Source organism: Stylophora pistillata, chromosome 14, assembly GCF_964205215.1.
Source record: "Stylophora pistillata chromosome 14, jaStyPist1.2, whole genome shotgun sequence".
Taxonomy (NCBI): Eukaryota; Metazoa; Cnidaria; class Anthozoa; order Scleractinia; family Pocilloporidae; genus Stylophora; species Stylophora pistillata.
Genome location: NC_142532.1, coordinates 18,898,677 through 18,923,758, shown reverse-complemented (window position 1 = coordinate 18,923,758; position 25,082 = coordinate 18,898,677). Strand labels below are relative to the sequence as shown.

Below are 25,082 nucleotides of genomic sequence, written 5' to 3'. Positions count from 1 at the left end.
TACCGACGAACACCGACACCTCTTGCTGTACGTGTATTTATGCTTCCTAAACTTGACTGGAAGTGACGGACATCGAAGTGTGACGGTTTTCGTGAAGGTGCGTTGTGGCAGACAGCTTTCGCAAGTATTAAACAAGGGCTGTGGAGACTCGTGGCTGGGTATGTACAAGGAATTACACTGACCATAACAATAGTTGTTCTTGACGGTGACTGGTAAACAACCGTCGACTTTGATGGTTTGCCTGAACGAAAGTGTTTTGCACCAGCCGGTTTTCAGATCGGATTTCCTCATGATAAATACGTCATCGTCGTCTAGTGACTTGAGCCCGTCTTCTTCAATTTTAGACGGGCGGGCAACGGTTGTTGCAACGAGTAAGCAAACAACGATGAGTATCCTTAAGACCATTGTTATTCTGAAATTAAGAAAAGAGGGAAAAGTTAAACTCTTTCGCAAGGTCTTCGTGTCAGCATTATATTGAAAGTATAGTAGTTTTGTAAAGTAGAGTCTTTATTTTATCATAAAAGCAGCGATAGTGTTGTATTTTGGTAGCTTTAGTTTTGCAACAGAAATGTTTTCATTTTTTGCTGTATAGGAGTGTCAAAGTAAAACAAGTGTATTGCCTGGAGTGCCGGAAACCGCGTGTGATCGACCAGGTCGCGATTGGTTTCACTTTTGAATCTGATTGGTCGAGAACGTGGCGGGAGTTTTCTGCACCAATCACAAAGCAGATCAAAGGAAAACCTACGCAATCTCAGGTTACTCTCGTCATTCAATTTAAAAAAAAAAAGGCTTTCAATACGAAAAGGGACAGCTGTAGTCAATCTGTGCTGCCATTCAACCCCAAAACCAACCAATAAGCATCCAATTCCTCCGTACAATATCATCACTCAGTCAAACATCAAAGTCATGAGAATTAAGAAGAATGATTGTTAAATAAATTCTCTTTACAGGATCATAGGAAATGTCTAGAGAACAAACTGGAGAAAATGGATGCTGAATTTAGGGTGCAAAGAGTTAGCATTATTTCTGCAAATAAACCCAACAGATTGAAAGCAAGCAAAATAAAATTGGAAGAAAGAAAAAGGTGTTTTGTCCATTTCCACAAGGCTTGAATCTTTGTCTACCCCAAAGGCGGTCTGATATCAAATTTATATCATAGAACAAGCAAGATATTGTACTATTTATTACTGTTGCCAACCAGTCTGATATCTTAAATGTAACAGGACTAATATAACTGCCCGATGCATGACTCATCTCTGATCCCAAAAAAAGATTATGATTGAATCGTCATGATTACAAAGAAAGTCAAAGGGGAAAAAACGTTTTTTAGCAGGAAAAACGACCAGTTAGGAAAAATAAGTTAAAAACTTAAATTTTACGAAACTGATTGGGACTGATCGCCTGAAAATAATTTTTTGGTAAAAGTTTATCCATTTAATTAATTTGGGATAATTTGTGTGCTTGCTTATTTTACTGTGTTTTATTTTTTTTAGATTTCCCTTAACATTCCATTTGAAAAATCTCATCGTGTACAAAGAAAATTTTTTCTAGTCGAATTGGATTCAATTTTATAAAACAAGGTATTAATGAAATAAGGAACCTAATCTTTAGGGAGGGAAGTGAAAGACAAAATCAAATAATAATAGAACTCGGAATATATTTGCCCGATATTTTGCTTTTGAAGAAAACGCTTTTAAAGGGGCTAAACGAAACATAGCAGAGGTTCCGTAAGAAAAATCGACCGCTGTTTTTTTCCCCAATATTTTGCTCTGGAAGCAGGACAAACCTTTAATTCGCAGTGGTTAGAAGGAAATAAGTACCCGGTCCCTTTGAATAAACGTTTACATTCAGTTAATAAGTATGAAATATTTACCGTTGGTTTATTTTTTTACTTAGCTTCCGAGGAAGGTTTGCTTTCTAAACAAAAATATCCGATACATGTTTCTTTTAACTGATATCCGTTTTCGTTTATACTGATTCAATTCTTTTCGCGCTACCGCATGATATAATATGACATACTTGAGGCAATGTTTTTATCCAAACGAAGTTCTTATCAAAGTAATTCATCTAATTAAAAGCCTTACCTCTGTTTAAACACTGATGAAAAGTCCTGCTTTGCTCGGATTTCACCAAAATTTAACAAACAGGACAAAAGCACTTTAAAAAATCCTCACAATTTTCCTCAGACGTTAATTAGTTCTGACTTCAAATGTTCGTTGTAAACAAACAACTTGATTTGCAAGAATTTATAGTTTTACTTTTAGTCACGTGTCAGTGAACGGGATCACGTCATTGTCACATGATTGACGTCACATATCATCGTCCAATGCGCATTAAGGATCGCTGCAATAACGAAATAAGCGGTGTATTTGTGGCTTGAAGAGAATGCTTCCAGAAGTTTCACTCCATCCAAACATAGGGAACCCTAACGTTTTGCTGTTTAAAATTATTAAAAGCTTCGCGGTTTGAACAACACACGGAAAAGGAAGACAAGACGTCTGGTAGTCAAGATATCTGAAGAGGTCACTTTGTACAGCGACTGCGTGCTATCCACGCGAATACGTCATCCTCTTTGCATCGCATCAATGAATCCTCCAATTTACCTCAGTACAATAGGACTCTTTTTCTACATTAACAAAACTAATCTAACATTTTCTACTTGAGCATTTTAGTTCCTAAAGTTCTGATTCGTATTACAACAGAAGAAGTAAATAGAATCAAAACATCTTTCCATTTTACCTAAACCACAACCATTACGTAAAATTTGCGTAATGGTTTGTTTTGATAGAATTGCCTCTTAAAGTGACATGTGATTTTTTTCCGTAGCATCTCAAAAATAGCTTTTTATTACGGGAGTAGCCGGAAACACGCTTAGGAGCTTAACTATTGTTTCTCGTCAGCCCGAAGGTCATGTAAATGTTTGAAGATTAATTTCGTTTGTAGATTGAATTTACCGCTCCTTTAGTTCCAGAGGTTTCAATGAGGGCTTACAGGCTGTCGGCCGCCACTAACACAGTTTTTTTTTTTTCCATCATCTGTTCAGCCTACGACTAGCCTCTCGTGTTTGGTTTTCGCTTTACGGCCCCTTTCCGGGCATAGCCGCCTTACACACCATCTACGGCCGCTTACAGAAAAAATTATTAAAACCTCTGAGTTCTGTCGTAAAAGCGCTATTAAGGTGTGTTTCTCAACAGTCTAGCAACAGCTGTCAAGAACCCAGCTGATGTCATGTCAAATACTTGTATCACGAACCAGTGAAGTGAGGAATATAATCATCAGTGGCCCTCTACATGATATAGAGACAATTCAGTCACTGCTATCTCCTGTAACATGCTTTGTGATGAGTTAAACGTTTTACATAATTCCGAACATCCTACTATCTGCGATTATAACAGAAGCGTAAACACAAAAGCGCGCCAGAAAATTCGAAAATTTAATTCCTCGCAAACTTTGCTCTTTGTTATTAAAAGTTATTCTTAGACCAAAAGCTATGCATAATCTTAGAGGATACATTCATTCCGAAGAGTTTTACTTTAGTGTTAAATCTCTCTTACGGACAGGCATCTAACCTAAATTACACACCACAGTTTTCGAGTGTTAAGCTCACGACAACCATCTTTACCCAAAAATGATCATTTGACACCTGCTAGGTTTAAAAACTGATAAAAAAACTTTGTAATCACAATTTAATTATAGTTTTTGTTCACTTTTTATTCCTTTTGTGTTCCCGACAGCCCCCTCTATGGCGCCGGAAGACAATTCCCTTCTCAGACAAATGAAAATTGTGAACAACGAGTGCATTCCACCTAGCAAACAAATACGTGTGTGGCAGAAAAGCGATCTCTAGAACAGGTAAGAACAGGAACTAATTGAAGAGTGCTAATGACTTCAACGCATTTTTGCCACTGGCGCGTTTATCTCTATTAACGAGATATTTATTTAGATAAAAGCTGTTTTCTGCTCCTTATGGTGTCATTGTAAACAGCCTTGTTTTCGCTGCGGGACATTTATTGTTTGAGATTTTTCCTGCTGTTATTTAAGCACGCGATGCAATTTTTCTTCTTTTGGAAAGACGACTACTATGTCTCCATAACGGTCTAACGCATCATAGCTATTCCGAGCATTTAAATTTTTGATTATAATTACAATCTTAATGCTCTCTAGCTTACTTCCTAAAGCCTACTACCGCTAAAATCCACCATGAATTATTTCAATGATTGAATTGCAGCTTTCCTTAAATTGCTCTCAATTTAACTGGGATGATTGCTGTTAATCGCTCGTCACCGACTGATTCGACAACTTGAAAAGAAGACAGAAGTTCTAATCACCTCTGAAGACTTTTCGCAACAATTAATATTCACCACCTAAAGCTGAGGTGACGGAACAAGTAAATAATTTGTCCTTAACCTCCCATTGATACACGTCATTTTAAGCTAATTGGGAAGTTTCAAGGTTGTTAGTAATTACAGTTAGGCGCAATTAGTTACAACGTGTTGAAATTCAAAATTAAGTTAACCATTAAACATGAGCGAAACTTGGCTGCCAAAAACTGCTTGAGAGCTTTCACGCGCTGACTCGAGTATCGTATCATATTCGGCGGAACTTCCATCACTCAGAAAGTTTGGTTTTATCAACTGAGTCAATAGTGTAAATTGCCGGCCACTATAAAGAGATACTAAAGCTAATGTTTTGAGCGTTAGCCCTTTGTCAGAGCGATCCGATACCCCGCATCAGCGCAGCACCACAGTTTCTTTAGGAACTTACCCATTTTTTCTGTCAGATAGCTTTGTCTCGAATTCTGGTCTCTACTTCACGCTTTTTTGGACTGAGAGCAATGTATTAATTGCAGCCAGGCCGGTAATCAAGAACTGGAAAGCTGATACTGAATTTGCTGGTTCAATCTTTACAAAGTCTGATTGAGTTCACGTGTTGTTACATTCACAAACCACAGAGTAAATTTTTGTTGGTGCTCTTTTGCAGTAAAAGCGCAACGCTGACAAATTGATAAGGTTTCTTTTTCAAAACTCTAATTCTACAGATGATCGCGTGCAAGGAGGTTTAATGTGGATACAACGAACGCAATAGTAAAGACCGTTTCTTGTGCTCTTTCTGACATCTGCGCGCTGAAAGAGACTCTGAAAACGCAAAAATATTGCTCAGAAGAGGAAAATTATTCCCCTGAGTTCACTTGTGCAACTACTGTATTTAACCCCATGTTAAATCAATTTTATGACGAGCTCAAACAGAATTCAATGACTCAAAGTTTATTTGGAGACTTGACATTAACTACACTTTCGGCCGATTCAAGAAGAAAGGTTGGCTAAACCGAATTTTTACGTGGTTACTCAAATTGGACTAAGAATGTACGTTTTTTTCAAGTCTTTCAGCAGGAAGCGACCTAGTCTTGGAAATCACGTAAAGCCATCATTTTGCCATGCCGAAGGCTAAAGAAATATTTACTTAAACGATCCTTACCTGTAAAGATTTCCTTGCTCCGTCTAGAGTTGTTACCAGGTCGGAATCGTGTTTCAAGTGCCTCAGTCAAGCAGTCTACTCTAACAAAATAGACAGAAGGCGGTTTTTATTTAGTGTGTCTGAGTGTAGTTAAAATGCAGTTAATTAACATCAAGCGGCGGTAGATCTTTTGACGTTGTTGGATTTCATTGTGATTGGATCGCAGTATGTTATTACAAACCGAGATAGCGTTTAAACCCGCGTCACCGAGACTGCTATCGGAACACATATCAAATTGGACCGCTGGGCATAGGCTGAACGCAACTCGCTTTTACATCTGCTGCGCAATAACATCAAAACGCGTGACAAACTTTGCGGACACAGAAAAACCCCTTTTTCCTTCTAACTACAAGTTGTCAAAGCCATTTTCGCTGATGGGGAAGTTCGTCTTGCGGTTAGTTTAAAGAATTTGTAGCGAGATGCTTGTGCGCAGTTGTATCTATTATAGCTAATATTAGTCATTAATGAGTTGTAATGGAAATGTAATCAATCGCCTCGGCTGGCGCCGCGAAGACGACAGGAGCGCCTTGGGTAAAGCCACCTCTAATGCGGGTAAGGTCCATAACGGCAATTTAATTGTTACTAAGTTATAAATCAACGCGAAAAAAAACCATTATAGGAAATACAATAGAAAGTGCGCAAATGAAGATCTTGTTGAAAATATTTGGAGTATGAGATAGTGGTCAAGCGTTATCTCACGTCAACCATGAGGCCCCGAGTCGCTTAGTCTGTTTGAGGGTACAACAGAATAATAGTTTGGATACCGCTTTGTTTTGTTCCATTTTGACACCAGGATTAAGATAGAATACTGATGAATTTATCCCAGGAGACGATTTTTCATACGTGCGTACTATGTAAATAAATTCGATTCAAGTGGATTTTTGTTACAATTTTTCAGGCAATATTGGGTCCACCTTGATTCGAACAATCATGTCCAATTTATGGTCAAACTTTGCATTCATGCAATTAAGTGAATATACTTCTAATTACTTAAAAGTGCAAAAGTCCATGACCCATGATGGCAAGCCATGAGTACCTACCTCACAGATGTAATTAGCTGCATGACGTGGAAGGTTTGCAAGATTTTAAAATTCGTGTGATGGTCTCGTCCTCACAAGCAGAAGAGTCACGCAAGATGGCATGTAAGCGGATTCCTGGTCTTCTGGTCGCCAAGAGCCATTGTGAAAAGGAGACATTAAGACTGACGGATTCACGGACAAGTGAACAGTCTTCGTCATCGCTCGAGGCAGCGGATGTTGCCACAGTTCATCTGCAGTCATTCAGGTGCCAGTCTCGATCAGAAAAAATAACTTCACAAGGTCGCGTATGAAATGAAATACGCACGAGCGAGGAACGCGCGTGCGTGGGTGTGCGGTAAATGCGCTCGATCACAGTGAGGGAAAATCTCTGCAAGCTTTGTGCGCAATAACATAAGTGCTAATGCGAATAAAAGTGATCCCTATTATGAGGAAAAGCCATTTCACTTAGGATTTCCGGGGAGGGGAACTGTTTCTCCTACCTTATTTTCTTTTGGTGTCTTCCTATTCTTACGTTTTAATGAGAAATATTTCCTTTAAAATTCTTACTTTCCTAAACGGTATTAACTAATAAAGGTTTGGGTAACTCCTTGTATTAAAAGACTGTCATCTTCATTCAGACCTCGGTATGGACGGAGTGCTTTTTACGATCCTTGATCATGATATCAAAGAATGTGGACGGTTTCGAGCCAAAATCTGCAGTCAAAAACCAAAAAGGAAGTCTTGATATATCATCTGGGTCAAGTTTTCCATCTCTGGAGCTGAGGCAAGTCAGAGGATCTCCGTACAGGAACCCACTGGCTAAAAAGAATACACTTGTATCTGCTGTTACGTGCTATAATTGGGACCCTAACATCAGTATGCATTTTCTCCATACTGTTTTTTATACGTTTCCTTCAGTGCTTACAAGGAGAATTTGTCTAACAATCAAGAGCGTCTTGAATTGGGAATCATTTCCTTTATTCTTGTGACCTTTACTTGTGATTCGGGGGTGATATTTAAAGGAGGATCAGATGCTCTTCACTCTTAAAGGTTAAGGGGTTAAAAAAATAGAAAGGTAGCGCCTTGTTTTCAATACGCCTTTATTTCGCCAAAAAACAAAGAAGATAAACACAAGCCACGTGTTAGTAAGCGCGCGAGTGTTAAACTAATTGGTTATGTTAGAAAACTTTATTGAGAAAAAAAGAACAAAAAAGCGGTTAACTTTTTGCGCCATAAATTTCATCTAACTTTTAATTTAACTTCTTGTATGCTCAGGTTTTAAAAATTTTAATGCATATGGTACTTGTTAAAACACCTGGGTGAGCCGCGAAACCAAGCGCTAAATGGGTGCGGAAATTGTCATCTTTTACGCCGATTTGCTGGTCAGAAAAATAACAGCATAACAGCAGTGAGGAAATTGTCTAGTCGGTTGTGTCTAGCCCGCAACTTCAACTGACTACAGACTTCCTTTCAATAACACTCCCTGCATGCCATTTCGTTGGGCATCTGTTGCGACCTTGCTCTGAAAAGGCTTCATTGGAAAATGACTGTAAAGCTCTTTAACAATATAGGAATGTTAACTTGGCATTATCATTTATCCTTTTTTGTTCGATTTTCGGGTTATCTGCGCAAACAATTGGCAGTGTATCGTGTTTGCGCTGTGTTTATTTGTGGTCGTTATTAAACATTCTATACTCGTCTATCCTAATCTTATTATCACTTCATCGACGTTTGTCAAATACTTGCGACATACCATGAATTATTCAATTGTTTGGGTTTGTCTTTCTGCTAAACCACGGAAATGTCAATATTGCATTTCTTCCGACAAAACTCTCTTAGTGGTTTGATCTCGCCAACATAGATACGAAGCCCAGGTTTTGACGACATAAACTCGTCCCTGCTTGTCGGCGAATACCGTTTCGCGAGTAAAAAACCTATAGAGGAAAATGGAAATAAGGCGCTCCAAAAGTAAGGGGTTGTGACAAGAAGAGGTGGTCTGTTGTCATGGTAGTTTAAAATGGATTTTGGTAGCCCGTGCCACAAACAGCATAGATTTTCTAAGGCACGTGGTTCAAGGAGACTAGCGACAAGGCAGGGCGAGCGAAAGAATTACCGAAGGAGACTAGGAATTCTCTTCCTAGAACTTCACCGTTTTTCGCGCATACTTTTTTCGGTACCGTTACTTACCAAGTGTCTGGCGCTGTCTACCAATGATTCGGCCTAGGTTTAATCTTGTCTCGTAATACACCTCTCTCTGGAAAGAAGGCTCTGAGACCGAAGCTGCCAAGGTAGGGCTCGACAAGCCATTAGAAAGAAAAAGTTCTATCAAAAAAATGCAAGGTGCGAGACGTTTCGGCTCTGCTGATGGAAAATGAAGTAGTGATCATTGAGTAAAGCTTGAAAGGTGTGGTGAAGACTTAAATGAAATCCGTTTGCTCGTCTCGAGTCCACTTCGAACACGACCAGCATCTTCTTTCGAGTTCAGTACTTCTTTTTCCGCCGTTGAATAGCATGCTACGAACGAAGGCATCCTCAAGATGATGGCAAACCGTGTTGAAATACTCAATGAAAGAAAAAGAGAAAACAACAGATGGTCCCCATCTTGTTTTTCTTTGGCCATGATAAGTGAAAACAAGTGGCCTGGCCCTAGCGCTAAAAACGGCTGTTATATAAACAATATTTGGCGCGAAAATATGCACGGATAATAGTTTGCGGGCATTATCTGTTCTCAGATGTGCACATTTTTCCAAGAGCGAAGCTCGGGGAAAGCTGTGAGCACCGAGGAACAGATAATGTCCAAGGAGAAATTTACGTGCATATTTTCGCGCAAAATAGAGGCCGTTGTGTTTATTATCCTTCAAATATACTTTTTTCTGAGTGTTCTCTGGTATGAATTTATGAACAAACAAATATTGTCCTTCTTCTGTAACAACCACGAAACGCTCTCTCATCTTAAATTAAATTTTAGACGAAGACTTACCGTAATGGATGCAAGGTTTGAAAATTGGGGAATATCACTTAGGATATTCCCCAGTTTTAGCCAGAGGATATTCGGTCACTTGATGCGTTTAGACCGATCGCGGGCGAGCAACAATATTTGATGGATCATAAGCTTGGATATTGCTTGTGTTACCGACCAATCAAATGTCAGGAGAACTGTAAACTTGACCAGTCCCTCCTTATCCGATTCGGCCAAACAGGGTCTTGGGAACGAACTTTGCCTCCACAATGATCTATCAGTTTCCATCTGGCCCATATTTCTGTTTGAAAGTCGGCGCCCGCGTTTGGCCTCGTGGCGCACAGAACACTTTGCGAGACGGAGCTGAAAAACGGTTGCTAAGGAGATTGGCACCACTACTACAGATATTCACTCCTGAGGCACAGGTGGAACATACGTAGTAACAACAGAAAGAATTCTTGCTGATCTCTTTTCCTGCCCTCGCTTGAAAAAAATTCCGGGATACAATCTTTAGTTTAATGCTTCGTTTACGGCTCGTAGAATTGAAAAAGTCAGTGAAAAACCAGTTTCTTTGGAGGAGTCATAAGGCAGAATCGTTGGATTGTCTACCATTTTGTGGGTGAGTCAACCCTTAACAGTTATTTGGAGGTTATTTTTGGTTAGCTTAATTGGTAGAGCATCGGACTGTTGTGCGTGAGGTCGAGGGTACAAGCCCCGGCCGGACCAGCACTCATGGTCTTAAAATAACTGAGGAGAATTTGCTACCTTTCTATAATATCAAGAAATGGATAGATATTCTAGTCTTCTCGGATAAGGACAAATAAACCGTAGGTCCTGTCTCCTGCAGGGTTAGGGGTAGGAGACGTTAATTTCCCACGCATGCACGAGATTACTGTGTGATGGATGTTCTCCCCTGGGGTGGGATGGGTGGGTGTTCTGAGGACCACAAGTTCATTAGCTTCTAGCTATTAAGTGCTACCCTCTATAAATAAAGCTTTCTTTCTCTCTCTCTCTCTCTCTCTCTCTCTCTCTCTCTCTCTCTCTCTCTCTCTCTCTCTCTCTCTCTCTCTTTGAAAATTCACCCTATTCAAGTTCACCCTCGCCTCCACGGGTTCGCCCTATCAAATTTAACAAGTTCGCCCCCGCATTTATCAGATCGCCCCAGATCTTCAACTCGTTTCTTTACATCAAAGGAAACGTGCCTACCGCACTCCCGGTTAGCTCAATGGATAGAGCGCTGGACTGTAGTGCGGGAGGTCGAGGGTTCGAGCCCCGGCCGGACCAACACTCAAGGTCTTAAAATAATTGAGAAGAATTTGCTACCTTTCTATAACATCAAGAAATGGTTAGATATTCTAGTCTTCTCGGATAGGGACGAATAAATGGAGGTCCCGTCTCCTGTGATGGATGTCCTCCCCTGGGGTGGGATGGGTAGGTTAGGACTGCAGGTCCACATCAGCTATTACAGCTGCCAATTAATCAACCTGTTTAAACAAATAAATGGGCTTCAACACTGATTTGGGGGGCGAGAGGAGGGGGTGAAGTTACATGAAGTGAAATCTCCAGATACCGCAGAGCACGATGAATGTTCTCAACGGGGTGATGGCTTCCTTAACTGACGGTTAAAATTTTGGCTATTTTACGGCTACATGGTTAACCCAAAATCACAAAAAATGACACATTGTTGGAAGGAAATGCTTTTCCGGATAACTTTTTGTTACGACTTACGGTTAAAATTTGTCAATTTTTATTCTCAGACTCACCTTCCTAGCCGTTTTACGGCTAATGGTAATTCCATTAAGACCTTCATGTTAAGCAGAGACGAGATCTTCAGTGAACGTAAACAGTATTTCAAGTTGTCGGGTTTGTTAAGTTTGCCATTAAAATAATTATTTGTTTCGTTTGGTTTTTTTTTTTTTTTTCTTTGAATTGTTGTTTTTTTTTCTTCTTCTTGAATCTTTTTTGGTTTGCTTTGAGGTTGATTTGACAGAAGACGTTCTATTTTACGGCGAGTAAAACTTTGTTTAGTCTTGAGTTAAGCCATAGGAACGTGCCCTGAGTGATTTAACAATGTAAACAAGTTCTTTTTTTTTTAATTTTTTTTTGTCTGAGTTAGTTTTAATCTGACACAATTCTTTTTTTCTTGCACCATTTGTTAGTTCTCTCACGAGTTATTACCACTCTAACAGCGGAAAAATTTTGGAATAACAGGTCCGAGGCTAAACACATTTAACTCTTACAATAAAACAGCTTTTTTTTCAGGCTCTCTTCCTCAAGCGTATACATGTCGCAAGATGGTTTGTTTTTCTGAAATGGCTGTCGCTTGCAGTCAGGGCAAACGTTTGCTTCATGCTTGACGGCTTGCTTTCTGTCAACGCACCTTAAATTATTCCACGTTCAGTAGTGTTTTTCATTACTTAAAGAAATGAAATGATAAATTACTTTCAATTTCATTACCAATATCAAATTCTATGTACCAAAAATATATTCCAAAGAAACCTCTAGTATTTTTACATGTTGATTGCCGATCATTTTAAGTTTTCATCGCGTTCCAAATATGTTGAAGTCTCTATTCCAAGTTTAGAAGAATTTTACCTCCAAAATAGATGTATGAAATAACCTGTATTTACTCTAGGTTGTACAGAGAAGGGGAAAAAATAAAATTTGTATGGCGCGTCATCGTGTTATTCTGGTAGATCTCGATTGTTCTTCATGCAAATCTAGTCATATCCCTATTTGAAGTACAAAAGTTATAACTTATGGAAATGTTTTAAGTCTGCTTGACAGTATATTGTCATTTTAATTGCAATTTACGAAGAGCAGATTTTTTTCTTCACCATCTAAACAATTTTTGCCGCGTAACGTAAAGAACAGCTGTGTTGTTCACTGATTGATAGACAGATCTTTACTGTGATTGGTTAGCGGGACGGAAGTCGTAAATGCCGCTTGTAACGCAAGAAAAAACAAGATCGTGTGTTTTAGTTCGTCTTCGGTTCGGATCGCTGTTTGTTCGTTTAATCGGTGCTTGACATGACCACACAATTGTAAAAAGCTCGAGGGAGGTCATCGCGATACAAGCTGTAAACTATGATTTTGCGACGTTAGAAACCACACTCTAAAGCATCTCTGCGCTATTGCTATGTGTTATGTTGCCTCGGCGAGTTTACGACTGTGGGTTTTCTCGATTTGAATTGAAATGGCGACTTCTCTCATCTCCTGGGACATTTACGTCCCTAACTCGCTTGAAACAGGGACACTACTGACAAGATGGGAAGAGGTATATCAAACGCCCTGTGTGTAGAACTCTTGCATGGTTGTGTTAGAAAGAAAAGTAAAAAAGACAGAGTTACTAGCGGTTAACAGTTCGATACCCTACAAGTGTACTTTCGCACCAGGGAGCTTGTAGCGGACTGTCATCTTGATTATTGCAACTTGGTTATCTGATGCTCGATTCGTTTCGTTTTCCAGGAGTCCAACTCAAGTCAAGGGCTGTTTTTCCGTGTCGACAAGTATGGCTTCTTTCTGGGTTGGAGAGAAGACGATAAGGTAGTTTGTAGGATCGTTTGTTCACTAGCTACGACAATCATGAGAAATTAAGCCAGCTTTCTCTTTGCAGGAATCCGTCTTCGCACAGAGCGGTGCTATGTTTGGCAAATCCTTACTTACCTCAATGAAATATTTAAGATTCTTGTCACAGACTCTAGTTGCTCACCTTTTCTCCTTTTCTCGGTCTGATTAGGAAGGGAATTGTTTGGATCTGTGTCATGTGAGTGAAGTAAGACCCGGTGGTGTACCAAAGGTTCGTATATTTTTGTATTTGACAACGCTTCGTTTAGATATGTTTTATTTGCCGCAAAATTACCATTGATTGTAGGATTACTGAGCAACTATTTTTCTGAGTGCTTCTAATAATTTTTTTTCTAAGATTTCGAATCTAGATTTTGCAGCAGTTTTTCTTACGCAACCATGAAAAATATTTTTTTTTCGAAATAAAGAAATGGGAAAAGCTGATGTATATTTCGTGTCGGTCGGCAGAAAAGTTGTGTACTCTCTTTCACGTAAAATGTTTAATGGGTAGCGTTGGTATCAGGGTGGAATTGTTTGTATGTTTGAATCTTTGCTACCGATCATGAATCGAATTTGTGGCTTGCACTAATATCAATAAATCGCGAAGATTACACATTCTGAGCATAGGTACACTTTCGTTATTGCGTTTTTGGAACACGGTTGTATTCCGCGTGGGCAAAGCATTTGGTTCTGTTTGGAATCGTCTCGTCGGAGTTATCTATTTTTAAATTTGATCGTGTAAAAATTGCTGAAATCAGGTTTGAAGTTTCTTGAATAATATTCAATCTATTTTAGCAGGCATCGTTCCTCTTTGGTATCGAAGGAATTCAATGGTTGAAGTGCGCATCCCTGACACCTTTGTTTACATTTCAAAAACTCGGAAACCCCGCGAATAAAGTTATCTACATTCGTGTTGTTTTCTCCGCTTTATTGGGTTTCATAGGAAATCCAGTCGGAAAAATTTCCTTTCTTGGTTGCCTAAAATTATTATGTTTTAGGAATAGACATGGTTTTTTTGTTATTGACCACCGCTGTTTTGAATATTGTGATTTTAGTCGGAAAACGCAATGCTTGAAGATTTGTGAGTCCGGTAAGAATGCAATTATCAATATACTTGTTTCCGCGACTGAAAGATTCAATATATCTCGGTAAGTTTAACCACTGGCTTCAAAGACAAAACGAGGAAATCAAAATCGAGAGAGGATGTAAAATTTGATCTCTACGGGCGCTTTTTGGGAAGTTTTGTCTTTGGTTTTGAGTAGAATTTCCAATTTTACTGGCTGATCAACTGAACGAGCATGCAACCGCGAGGAAACGTTTAGATCAAAATGAAAGCAAATGCATTTTAAGTTGTAGCTGATGTCAAGTACGACATAAAGATATAAAAATTTTGACGTTTGTCGTGAATGGCTGTCAAGTTTGTGTGCAGTTGGTGTTTGAACTGAATACTTTGTAGTATCATCAGCAACGCGAGTTAACAATAAGCGAATTTCAATATCGACCGGTTGAGTACTTTTGTCTTATGGATTAACTAGAGCCGGTGCGGGAATTTTCTCCGCGTAATTAGTTTTCAAGGGTGTTTTTTGTTCGAATAAATCACGCACATGCGGTTGAACAATTTGGAACAGAAACCTATACCTAGGTGTTACATCACTCTGATTGTGGGCGACTGTATGCAGGTTGAATAAATCGAGTAGGTGAACATTCTGCCTAATGCATTAACGTACATTGATAACAAAAATTAAATTGCAAATATCTTCATAACAGCTGAGTGCATTAAGGTTCTTGACAGTTTTGTGTGGGTTTTAAGTTAACCATCTCTAGAGGTTGGTTTTATTTCCTTTTTTGGTGTACATTTTTCATGAAAAACGTAATTTGCTGAAATGGTGTCAAGTTTGTCCAGACAGCGTTAAAAGTTAAAAAAAAATGTAGTGTTTGATATCATCAATTTGATTTATCAAGTTGTAAACAAATTGAATAACCGTGAATAGAGATATATGTATGTATATATTTTTTGTCAGCCACCCTGGCTTGTGGGCCTAGAACTTAATAGGTACCACAAGTGGCTGTTGGGGTCACATGTGCTTTCACCAAGACCTTCCAGGCTAAGTTTCAACATTATTAAGTTCCTTTTCCGATTGGCTCTCGTCAAAAGTAAATGGCAACCCAAATTAAAAAAGAAAGAAATCATCAAAAAAATTGCTCTGCTACTTAGTTCTTAATCTCATGTGAGACACTTTTGCTGCCTGAATTTGTTCAGTTATTGCAGCAGTTGGTAGTTAGAAATATCAGGGGCATTTTCCCTATAATGCACACATGTTTGAAAAAAATTTCCTTTTCTCAGTTGAACAGCAGCTGGCTAAATGAAACTTTACCCATTTTTACCAAAAATAGAAAATCACTTATTTTGGTGCAGGTATATATAATAAGTTCTTATCTATTGTAACATTTAAATTTCAGTTACTGCTTTTTTTTCGATTTTTTTAAAAGTGATGCTAATTAAGTTCAGTGTGGTGAGCAAAGACCTCTGGTTTAATTGTTAACTTGGTAATTTTCCAGCAGTTATGTCTACCAGACAAATTATGAACTATCCAAATTTGTAAATGGGTAGTTCATGTCATTTTCCCTCTTGTATCAAAACAGATTTGACAGATATTTTTACTAAAAACCAATGCTTTAACTTCTTACAAATTTATAAAATGGCTGGTTGATATTTTTGTCATCTCTTGGCAAATTTTGTGTCACAGCGAGGGGGTTCACTAGTTTGCATTGCAGCATTTTGCTTTATTTTAAGCACGACAAGTAAAATTAATAGTTAAACTGGCAGAGCAATCCCTTTACCAATAAATTTTTAAGAATTCCAAGTAGCTTTTAGGCGTTTATGAGAGTTCTTAGAGGCATTGGGTTTTAATGGTTACCACCTGAAAAGTCTTGTCACCAGTGAAGGTTTAGATGTGGCAAAAATTCAGGGTTTTCTTTCCTTTGTATGAACTGTAAACATATTTTTTTCTTTTGATACATGTGGTATTATTTAACTTTAACAATAATTTGTTACAGAGAGGGCTCTCAAAGTGACTGAAAATTTTTTGTTTTGATCTCAAGTTGCCAGATTTTGTCATACTGAAAAAAAAAAAAAAGAAAAATTGCACCTGTCTTTATCTTTAATTGTCTTCAAAGAATATTTCTTGCTCTTTAGGACTGATTGTCATGTTTTTGTTTTTCAAGGTTTAAAACAGTGTTTCTTTGTGATTGAAAGTCTTGTTTTAATTGAAAATTGTTCACATCACGAACTGTTGTTATGGAAACCTAGAAATCTCGGTAGATTTGTATTTATGCTTTTGAAAAGAAAAACGATATAACTGGGTGTTTCATAACAAAGGCAATGTTCTGAAATTTAAATATTTATTTAAACTTCCATAGAGCTTTAAAATGTTGAAAATTACTTCTTCTTTTCAATCAATAATTTATCTCATGGAATGGTGGTATGTGCAACTCATTTTGAACTGATTGTCTAAATTTGTTCCCTCAACGAATAAGTGTTAAGGATATTGAAATTCTACATAGGAATAACAAACTCATTATGTTAGTACATGTACTTACTCACTGTGAAGTTTAAGAGGATGACAATTCCTTGTTTATTTGCCATATTCCTGTTACTGTCTTTCTTACAGTTAAGGGAATGTGTTCAGTTAACTGCTCACAAAAATGAATTCAGTTTTTAGTCATTGTCATAGAGACTTGCTTTTGAATAGTTAGATAAAATCTTGAAATGATTTTGAAACCTGATGTTATTCTGACACAGTCATCTTTGATAAAAATAACTCTGAGAGCTTCCAATAGGAGTTTAATCTATAACCTTGGCATAAGTACTTAGAATGCTCTACCACTGGGCTTAGGAAACTCATGGCAGGCTAGGACATTTCACTGGATCTAGGGTGATAAACTGCCTACATAGTGTTAGGATGGAGTTATTGATATGTGATGCACTGGAGAACATTATCTTTCACTTAAATCACCAGGCTTAGAATGAAAAATCACCAGGCTTAGAATGAAAAATCACCATAGTCTTTTACATGATCATGCAACAGTTTTCTGAACAGAAATACATTAGAGAGATAGGGGGAAACCAATTAAAAATGAGAATGGTGAAGATTAACAGAGATTGGACCTAATGTGCTTTCCCATTACCCTGTAACTGCCCTGATTTAGTCAGAATTAATCTCCCCTTACAATATCAATGATTAAAAATACCCAGAAGACAAGTAATGAGACTGAATTAAGATAAATATTAATCAAGGAATTATTGGTCAATCCAGTAGCAGATTCTCAGAAGTTAAATCATAAGAATTGTATGGCGGACAGTAAGGAGAATTAGTCACGAGATCTTGGGAGTGAAAGCGTTTAATGGTTATAAGAGGAAGTTATGTTACTTTGGAGATCCTTTTATTCAGAGAATCATTTCTACTCAGGAGCGGCCTGAAATCCACCAAAGGATGAGATTGCCTCCTGGTTAAAGATACAAATGTATTTATTTATTTATAATGCCCATAATGTATATGTACATGTATTCACTAAATCAGTGAAATCCTTGAAACTTATAGACAATATTGTTGACAAGACTAACCTTTAATTATAATTTGACGAGAGAGATAAAAAAACTGACTCTGATGATGAAAACAATTTAACTTTGGCAAAAATGAATTTGAAAGAAATGACTTAAACAAAAGCATGTTGTTTAGGTCATATATTATTCTTTAATTTGTGCAACTGCATATATATATTCATGTGCACATCTGTATTTTAACCCCTGTTTATTATTCCTTTTGTCCAAATGTTTCATACAGTACTCTTCTCTTCTCTCAAACATAAGATTGTGTTTAAATCAGGGCTCAACAACAACTTTTCAGCTTACTAGCCAAGGGGCTAGTGACAACTTAGATGTAACAACAATTTCAGTTTGTTTACTAGCTAAACTGGCCAGTGGAAATCAAAAACCACAAGCCAAAACTGAATTTCTACTACAATTCAAACCACAAGCCAATTCAAACCACAAGCCAAAACTGAATTTCTACCCACAATTCCTCTATTCGCTGCGACGAAGGGCTAACGCTCGAAACCTGAGCTTTTGTAATCGTTACGGTGGCCAATTTACCATTTCAACTTTGTTGATATATCCAAATTATTTCGTTACCCCCACCAATGCAGCCCCAAACAGTTTCTTTAGAAACTATCAGCCTTTATTTATTTGAATTTCTCACACACCCCTGGGAGCCATGTCAAGCCAACCACCGCAAGCCTGACCTTTATTCACACAATAACAGCCATCAAATTTTACAAGTATACATGGAGTTTCAAAACATGAACTAGTTAAGAATCGAGACAAAATCTAAAATCGTTTAGAAGTGTAATGAACAACTGAAAAAACTCTTGGGTGGGTGGGTGGGAAGGTCAAGCAATGGCGGTCAACAAAAAACAACTGACCGCCTTACACATCACATGACCTTAACCCATCCCCAGGCCCCAGTGGTGTGTGAGGAAAACATTTTCCACTTACTTCGTTCCACTCAGCCAGTGGAAAATCGCCCTTCTCACACACCCCTGGGAGCCATGTCAAGCCAACCACCGCAACGGCACAAAGCATAGAGTGAAAAACTAAGAGAAAGACTATTTCCAAAAACAAAATCCACAAGGCTTACAGAATGGAACATAATGTGCAAGTAGCAAGCCTTGCCAAAGTCAAACAGTCTCATAAGGGCACTAGATAATGCAAAAATCAGTTCATAAGTACAAAAAAGGTTCTGAACAGCTTGGGATCACGCCTATAATTCATGAGGTTTGGTCTTGAATTGTCCTGGTAACCAGAAGCAGGGACTCCAAAGACTCCTCAATATAGTTATTCCGTGCCTTGTCACTACGCCAACCGCCCTGCCTCTGGAACAGACGCTCAGGAACCCCAAAAGCTGCTGCGGTTGTAGCGCCTCCAGCTCGCAGACTATGAATTCCATACAAGGCAGGATCTAGCCCCTCCTTCCGCAGCTCGGCCTTAATCAACTCAGCTGCCCGGCTATATGACATAGGATCTATCCTAAGCTTCATTCCCTTCTTTGTGGACAACACCCGCCTGAATAGCCGCGACTTCCTGTCATGATTGCCTACCCTCAGAAACTTCTCAATCACTGCAACCGGGCAAGGTGATGAATCGCTGGGAGCTATGAAAACCCACGAGCCTTGGCGAAACTGATCATTCTTCCTCTGTGTGAGAAATATGGCAAGATGAGAATCCTCAAACTGAAGATTGTCCACAGTCAATCGACTCAGATCGTCCCAGTGAAGGAAGCCGAAGAAACCCAAAGCGAACAAAGCAGCTACCTGGATATCAGACAAAGGGCCTTGCTCAAGGCGACGGATAGCACTCTTAACATGGCTGGCTTCCAGAGGCCTCATGCGATTTGGGGGCTTAGCAAGGATCCTTCTTCCGGCCTCCGCCACCTGCTGTATGAGAGGATGGTCACTCAGTTGCTGATAGCCGCTCTTCTTATGGACCCAGCTAGCTCCATAGATAGCAGAGTTAATACAGGAGACTGAACGGTCCTGCTGGATAAGATGTACCAAATACAAGGAAAACACTGTAGGATCCGCTGGTAGGGGAGTGGCCTCACATTGGACGGCCCATGTTCGCCACGCTTCATAAGCACGGACATAAGTGCTGACTGTCTTCGGTGCTCTGTCCTGGATCAGGATCGCTGGTAGAGACTTCGCAAGATACTTCAGTCTAGGATGAGTCATAGTCTCCCCACGTAACCAGCCAGATAAGTTAACACCCTCCGGGACAGGGCTGGAAACTGAAAGAGAATGTACCGAGTAAAACACTGCGTACATCATCACCTCCATAACACTCATTAAAACATGCCCAAACAGCAAGACTTATAAGGCTTTACAAACTAGCCAACACATGCACACTGGCAACCAGTACTAGAATGATGTTCCCCTTTGGCCAACACGGCTAGGGGCTACTTTGCCAAAACAGCAAACAGAGCGCGCGAAAAAACTTTACAGACATCCACCTTAACATACAGCCAGCATACACCGCTAACCAGTGTTAGCGATACCCCTTAGGCCAACACGGCTGGGGGCGGCTCTGCCATAACGGCAACAAACTGCTAGTCACAGTAGTGTTCACATTTAGCGGCTGTCAATCCAGAGCATAATCACAAACGTGCTGTCTTGTCAAAACAACAACTGACCAGTCATGAGCCACATCATCTATCCAACTCCCACACGACAATGTTGGCTGGCTCAAGATCGCGAGAGCTGAAAACGAGGTCCAAAACAGACTTCATCATAGTAGTTTCACCAAGAGGAATGTTCAGCATATGCCGTCAAAACAAAGTTTGAGTGCCAGAATGGAGAAGGAAGGAACGCCCGTTGTGAAAATGTCACTAGCTGCTGATCCTGATAGGAAGATCCCTTTGTATGGTTGAATCTGCATGGACTGGCTAATGAAGGACTTCCAGCTCCCACTCTTCTCCACCAGAAGTAGCCACCAACTTGCTGAACGCCACTCAGGAACTATCAAGGTGCCATTCTCCCTTCCTGCTGACATGTGCCTCAACACACGTGGAACCAGGTATGGAGGAGGAAAAAGCCAATTAACTTCATGAGACCAAGAAACTGTAAATGCATCCGCTGCCACACAACCTGGGTTATGATACCTGCTGCAGTACCTCTCCAACTGCTTCGTCTTCAGGCTAGCAAACCTATCAATGGTGTGGGGACCCCACAAGGCGTCAATGTAATCAAAGCAAGCTGGGTCTAACATATAGTCATTAGAATCCTCCAACCTCGACAGCTCATCTGCTCTCGTGTTCTCATCTCTGCTAACCCACTCAACTGTTAAGCGCATGCCAAGTTCCCGGCACAACCTGTAAACTGCTACAGCCTCCATGTGCAGCTCCTTGATGCGGCTTCCCACTGACAAAACAATTTCTGCATTCCTGTTGTCGGTGCGATGGAGCACATCTTTACCCCTGACTTCATCTGCAAAAGATTCCAGCACACGCCTGATGGCAGTCACCTCTCTAAACGTAGAACTCTTTTCACTTTCCTCACGGGACCAGCTGCCCCTGGCTACCTTATCACTCAACTGCACTGCAAAACCACCCCAACCTTGCCCACTTGCATCTGAGTAAGTAATAACCTCTACCTTCGGACTAGGGGACCATATAGGATAACCACCAGTGTCAAAATTAACTTTCCAAAACTGGACTTCAGCTTGACTCTCCGGAGATATCAAGAAAGGTATGTCCCAGTGAACTGTCTGACATATATCCCTGTAGAGTGCCCTAGTCCAGAGTCGTGCTACAGGGCCCAAGGCAAGACCCATGGAAACCAGTGAACCAGTGATGCGTGACAAGTGTCGTGCTGAAACCACAAATTTCTTAGCTATAGTATCATTCATTAATTGTTTCAAAGCATCAACCCTCCTTGGTGGAACCTGGAAAGTTCCAGATCGCAAATCCATTTTAAAGCCCAGAAGTTCACCACATTGTACTGGCTCCCACTGACTCTTCTCTTTGTTGGTGACGAAGCCACTCAACAAAACATCCCTCCTAACCTCTGCTGACAACCTGACTGCCTCACCTTGGTCCTGGTCTGCACCTGCTCCATCGTCCAGATATGTAAACAATCTGAAGCCTTTACCCCTCCAGTGTTTCACGAGTGCTCTCTGGATCTTGGTGAAGAGGTAAGGACCAGTTGATAAGCCAAATGGAAGGACCGTGAATTTAAAAAACCTTAGCTGCCCCTTGTAGAATAAGGAAAATCCGAGGTATTTGCAATGCTGAGGAAATATTTCGATGTGATGATAACCACTTTTATAATCAAATTTAAAAAACCAATCGCCTTCATGAAATAAGTCTGCTGCTGTGCGAATGTCATCGTACTCAAATTTGCATGACCTCAGGAACTGGTTGACATAACGCAAGTCCACGATTAGGCGGCGTTTTTGTGCAGAGTTCCTCACAACACCCAGTGGGTTGCATACCACCAAGTCCTCACTTTTCACCTCAACTACAGCACCAGACAACAGTAACTTTGAAATCTCAGTGCAAACAAAAACATTATCCTTGACAGCATTGGGATGGTTCCTGAAAATTGCCTCCTGAGGAAGGGAAATAAATGGTAAGCTATAGCCTTCTTGAAGGACACGCAGCACCCACCTGCTAGCCCCAATGTTCTGCCAAAACGAAATATTCTCCCTCAATCTGCCTTTCACAACCGTGGGACAAGCAAAATCAACATTCTCGAACTCAAGATATCCTCTATATATACACTCTCTTCTAGGGGGAAGTTCAGGGCATCACTGTTGACTTCCAGATTATTGCCCATTGTTCTGGCCCCATCCTGGACTTCCACTTGCAACTGATGCACGGCAATCCCGGGCGTAATGGCCGTTTCGACCGCAGCGAAAACACAACTGCTTGGGGTCACGTGCCACGTTGGACGACATTCCCGCCGTTCGGAAGTTATGGGTTTTTTCAACCACACGTTTCGACCCATCAACTCCTCGTGGTAGGGGCGACTTCTTTGGTTTCCACTTCGCTGCAGCTGCCTTTCATTTCTCCTCCCTGAGTTGCTTGCTTTCTTTGATGGCCTTTTTTATCCGTTTTTCGTCGCCAGAATCACTAGCAAGCGGCTCGGCTGCATAACATTCCACCGTGTCCCACCCATATTTATCGGCAAGACAAATGTGCTTATTCCGTTCTAAAAGAAGTTGCTCACCTTCTTCGAGGAGCTCGGACCTAGACTCATCATCACTCGTATTCTTAGCCCTGTCAATTTTATCCAAGACGTCGCGATTAAGTTTGTACTGCTTTTTGTTTCCCTCGAAGCGAAACTCCGGCTCCGGATTGCTCAGTTTGCCATGTTTTCGAAGCTTCACATCATCAATCTCGTTCTTCAGCTTCTTTAACTCTCTCGAATACAGTTTCTGCTGCTGCAACAGCTCCTTTGCCCAACTTGGCGGTTCCTCGGTTCGGTTTGGAGGGTCCTCGCGCTCCGGGCTTTCGTGCCTTGATCCTTGACTTGATCGACTATTACCTCGCTGACTAGGGCTTTTGTTGTATGGCTCAAGTCGCCTAACCGCCCGAGAACTCCTCTTCGAACGTCTAGTTTCCTTCGGCATGCTTTACTAATGATTCGTGACTAACTATTCGTAACAAATGTAAATAATACACGCACTTTCGCAGAAAAAGGTCAAGCAATGGCGGTCAACAAAAAACAACTGACCGCCTTACACATCACATGACCTTAACCCATCCCCAGGCCCCAGCGGTGTGTGAGAAAAACATTTTCCACTTATTTCGTTCCACTCAGCCAGTGGAAAATCATCCTTCTGCTAGTCTGTAGCTAGTTGGCTACTGTTACTATTGAGCCCTGGATTTAATTAAAATGATGGCTGCACTGATTTATGTCATCCTTTCTGTTAAAGGATGCCAAGTTGCGAGAGATGCTTCAAAGTGAAGGGGAAGGATTCTTGGAGGACAGGTCATTTACTGTTGTCTGTGGGCAAAATCTTGTGGATGTTACCTACTTGCATTTGACAGCACCATCATGTAAAATTGCAAGGGTAAGAGTGCTAAATTGAAATTATTTCATTCTTCAAGTCCCAGGAGTGATGCAATAACTAGCAATAAGGTAGAGGGAACAGATATCTCTGTCTGGTAAAGGGTTCAATCTTTATACAGTGCCAAAATTAATAATAAATAAATCATAAATTAGTTCAAATTAGTCTTTCCACTGTCAAGATCTAATTCGCAATTCTGTGCACCATCTGTCACATATTTCGTATGATTTTTAGCACTGAAAATGATTTGTTAGATCAAACTATTTCACTCAGTAGATAAATAAATTATAGCGGAGCTCGCAGCACATGTAGCATAGCCCCATAATTATACAAAATGGTAGTAATAACCCATCAAGCTGAAAATATTTGGACTTATGACCGTACAGGCATCTGTACAAGGTGCTACTTTTAGCATGTGCGGTCAACTGAACGACAGGCATGCCAATGCCACGGCTTTGTCCAGTAGTGCGGTGGTCAGTGCACTGGGTTCCAAGTCAGATGACTTGGGTTCGAGTCCTGGCTGGGGCAAGTTGTTGTGCCCCTGAGACATGCAGGAAAAAAAAATGCAAGCTCCACTTTTAGGCCTGGCTAAATCTATATATAATTAATATCTTTTTATCACCTTTTGACTTGAAAATTTTGATTTTGTAAGGAGAAATTCCCTTTTGATCACCCAGGGAATGAAAGAGCTGATCGATCTTAATAACTTACTTGAGGTTTAAATGTGAATTTGTCAAGTGTCAGTTAAATTAGATGCAAAAGTAATTTAAAAGAGCTTTGATGTTTGTGTTGTTATTACCAGGAATGGATTTATGGACTGCCACCCTTGTTACGCAACCTCAAGATTTACAATGCCAGCGTCTTGACACAGTTATTTAAACTGTAAGTAGACCATGCTGCAGTTTATTTTGGTAGATCAAGGTGGAATGCATGTACATTTATAATTATGCAGTGTTAAATAATTAATCGCCACGTTCATTAACTTTTCATGTGAGATTTCTGCATTGCATTCCCCCCCTGGCAAATCAACTTCCTCCGGTAATAGTCTGTGGATGATTTAACAGCTGAAGACATAACTTGAAGCTTCAACTGCAATTGTTTCCCATATCATTGTAGTGCTACTTTTTGGGCAGCACCATGAGGTTTTAGCCAGCGTACATTTACCCATATATGACTATAACTAATAGTTTTTCCTTTGCTTAGTATTTGCTACCATCTCCTTCCACTTTCTCTTCCCGATGATTTTTCATTGTTAGTGTAATAAGTTCTATTTTCCTTGTGGCTTAGTTCAGGGCTTGACACTAATGGTAGCCCACTAGCCACAGACTAGAAGAAATTCAGTTTTGGGTAGTGGTTTTTTATTTCCACCAGCCCATTTGACTAGTAAACAAACTGAAAT

General features: G+C 40.0%; 1 protein-coding gene and 1 pseudogene across 2 annotated transcripts in view; one reads left to right on the top strand and one right to left on the bottom strand.

The window, feature by feature from the left end:
• Nucleotides 1-12,325: 12,325 nt before the first annotated feature.
• Nucleotides 12,326-25,082, top strand: part of LOC111325680 (1-phosphatidylinositol 4,5-bisphosphate phosphodiesterase beta-4) — a 47,139-nt gene continuing 34,382 nt past the window's right edge. For both annotated transcript variants that reach the window (XR_015995327.1, XM_022929542.2), the window contains exons 1-5: nucleotides 12,326-12,769; nucleotides 12,961-13,038; nucleotides 13,232-13,291; nucleotides 23,549-23,686; nucleotides 24,486-24,565. Coding sequence is in view for 1 of the 2 variants with exons in the window: in XM_022929542.2 (XP_022785277.2) it covers nucleotides 12,689-12,769; nucleotides 12,961-13,038; nucleotides 13,232-13,291; nucleotides 23,549-23,686; nucleotides 24,486-24,565 (437 nt within the window). In the remaining variant the exon portion in view is untranslated. The remainder of the gene's footprint in view (nucleotides 12,770-12,960; nucleotides 13,039-13,231; nucleotides 13,292-23,548; nucleotides 23,687-24,485; nucleotides 24,566-25,082) is intronic.
• On the bottom strand, nucleotides 22,418-23,512 carry LOC148716965 (uncharacterized; annotated as a pseudogene).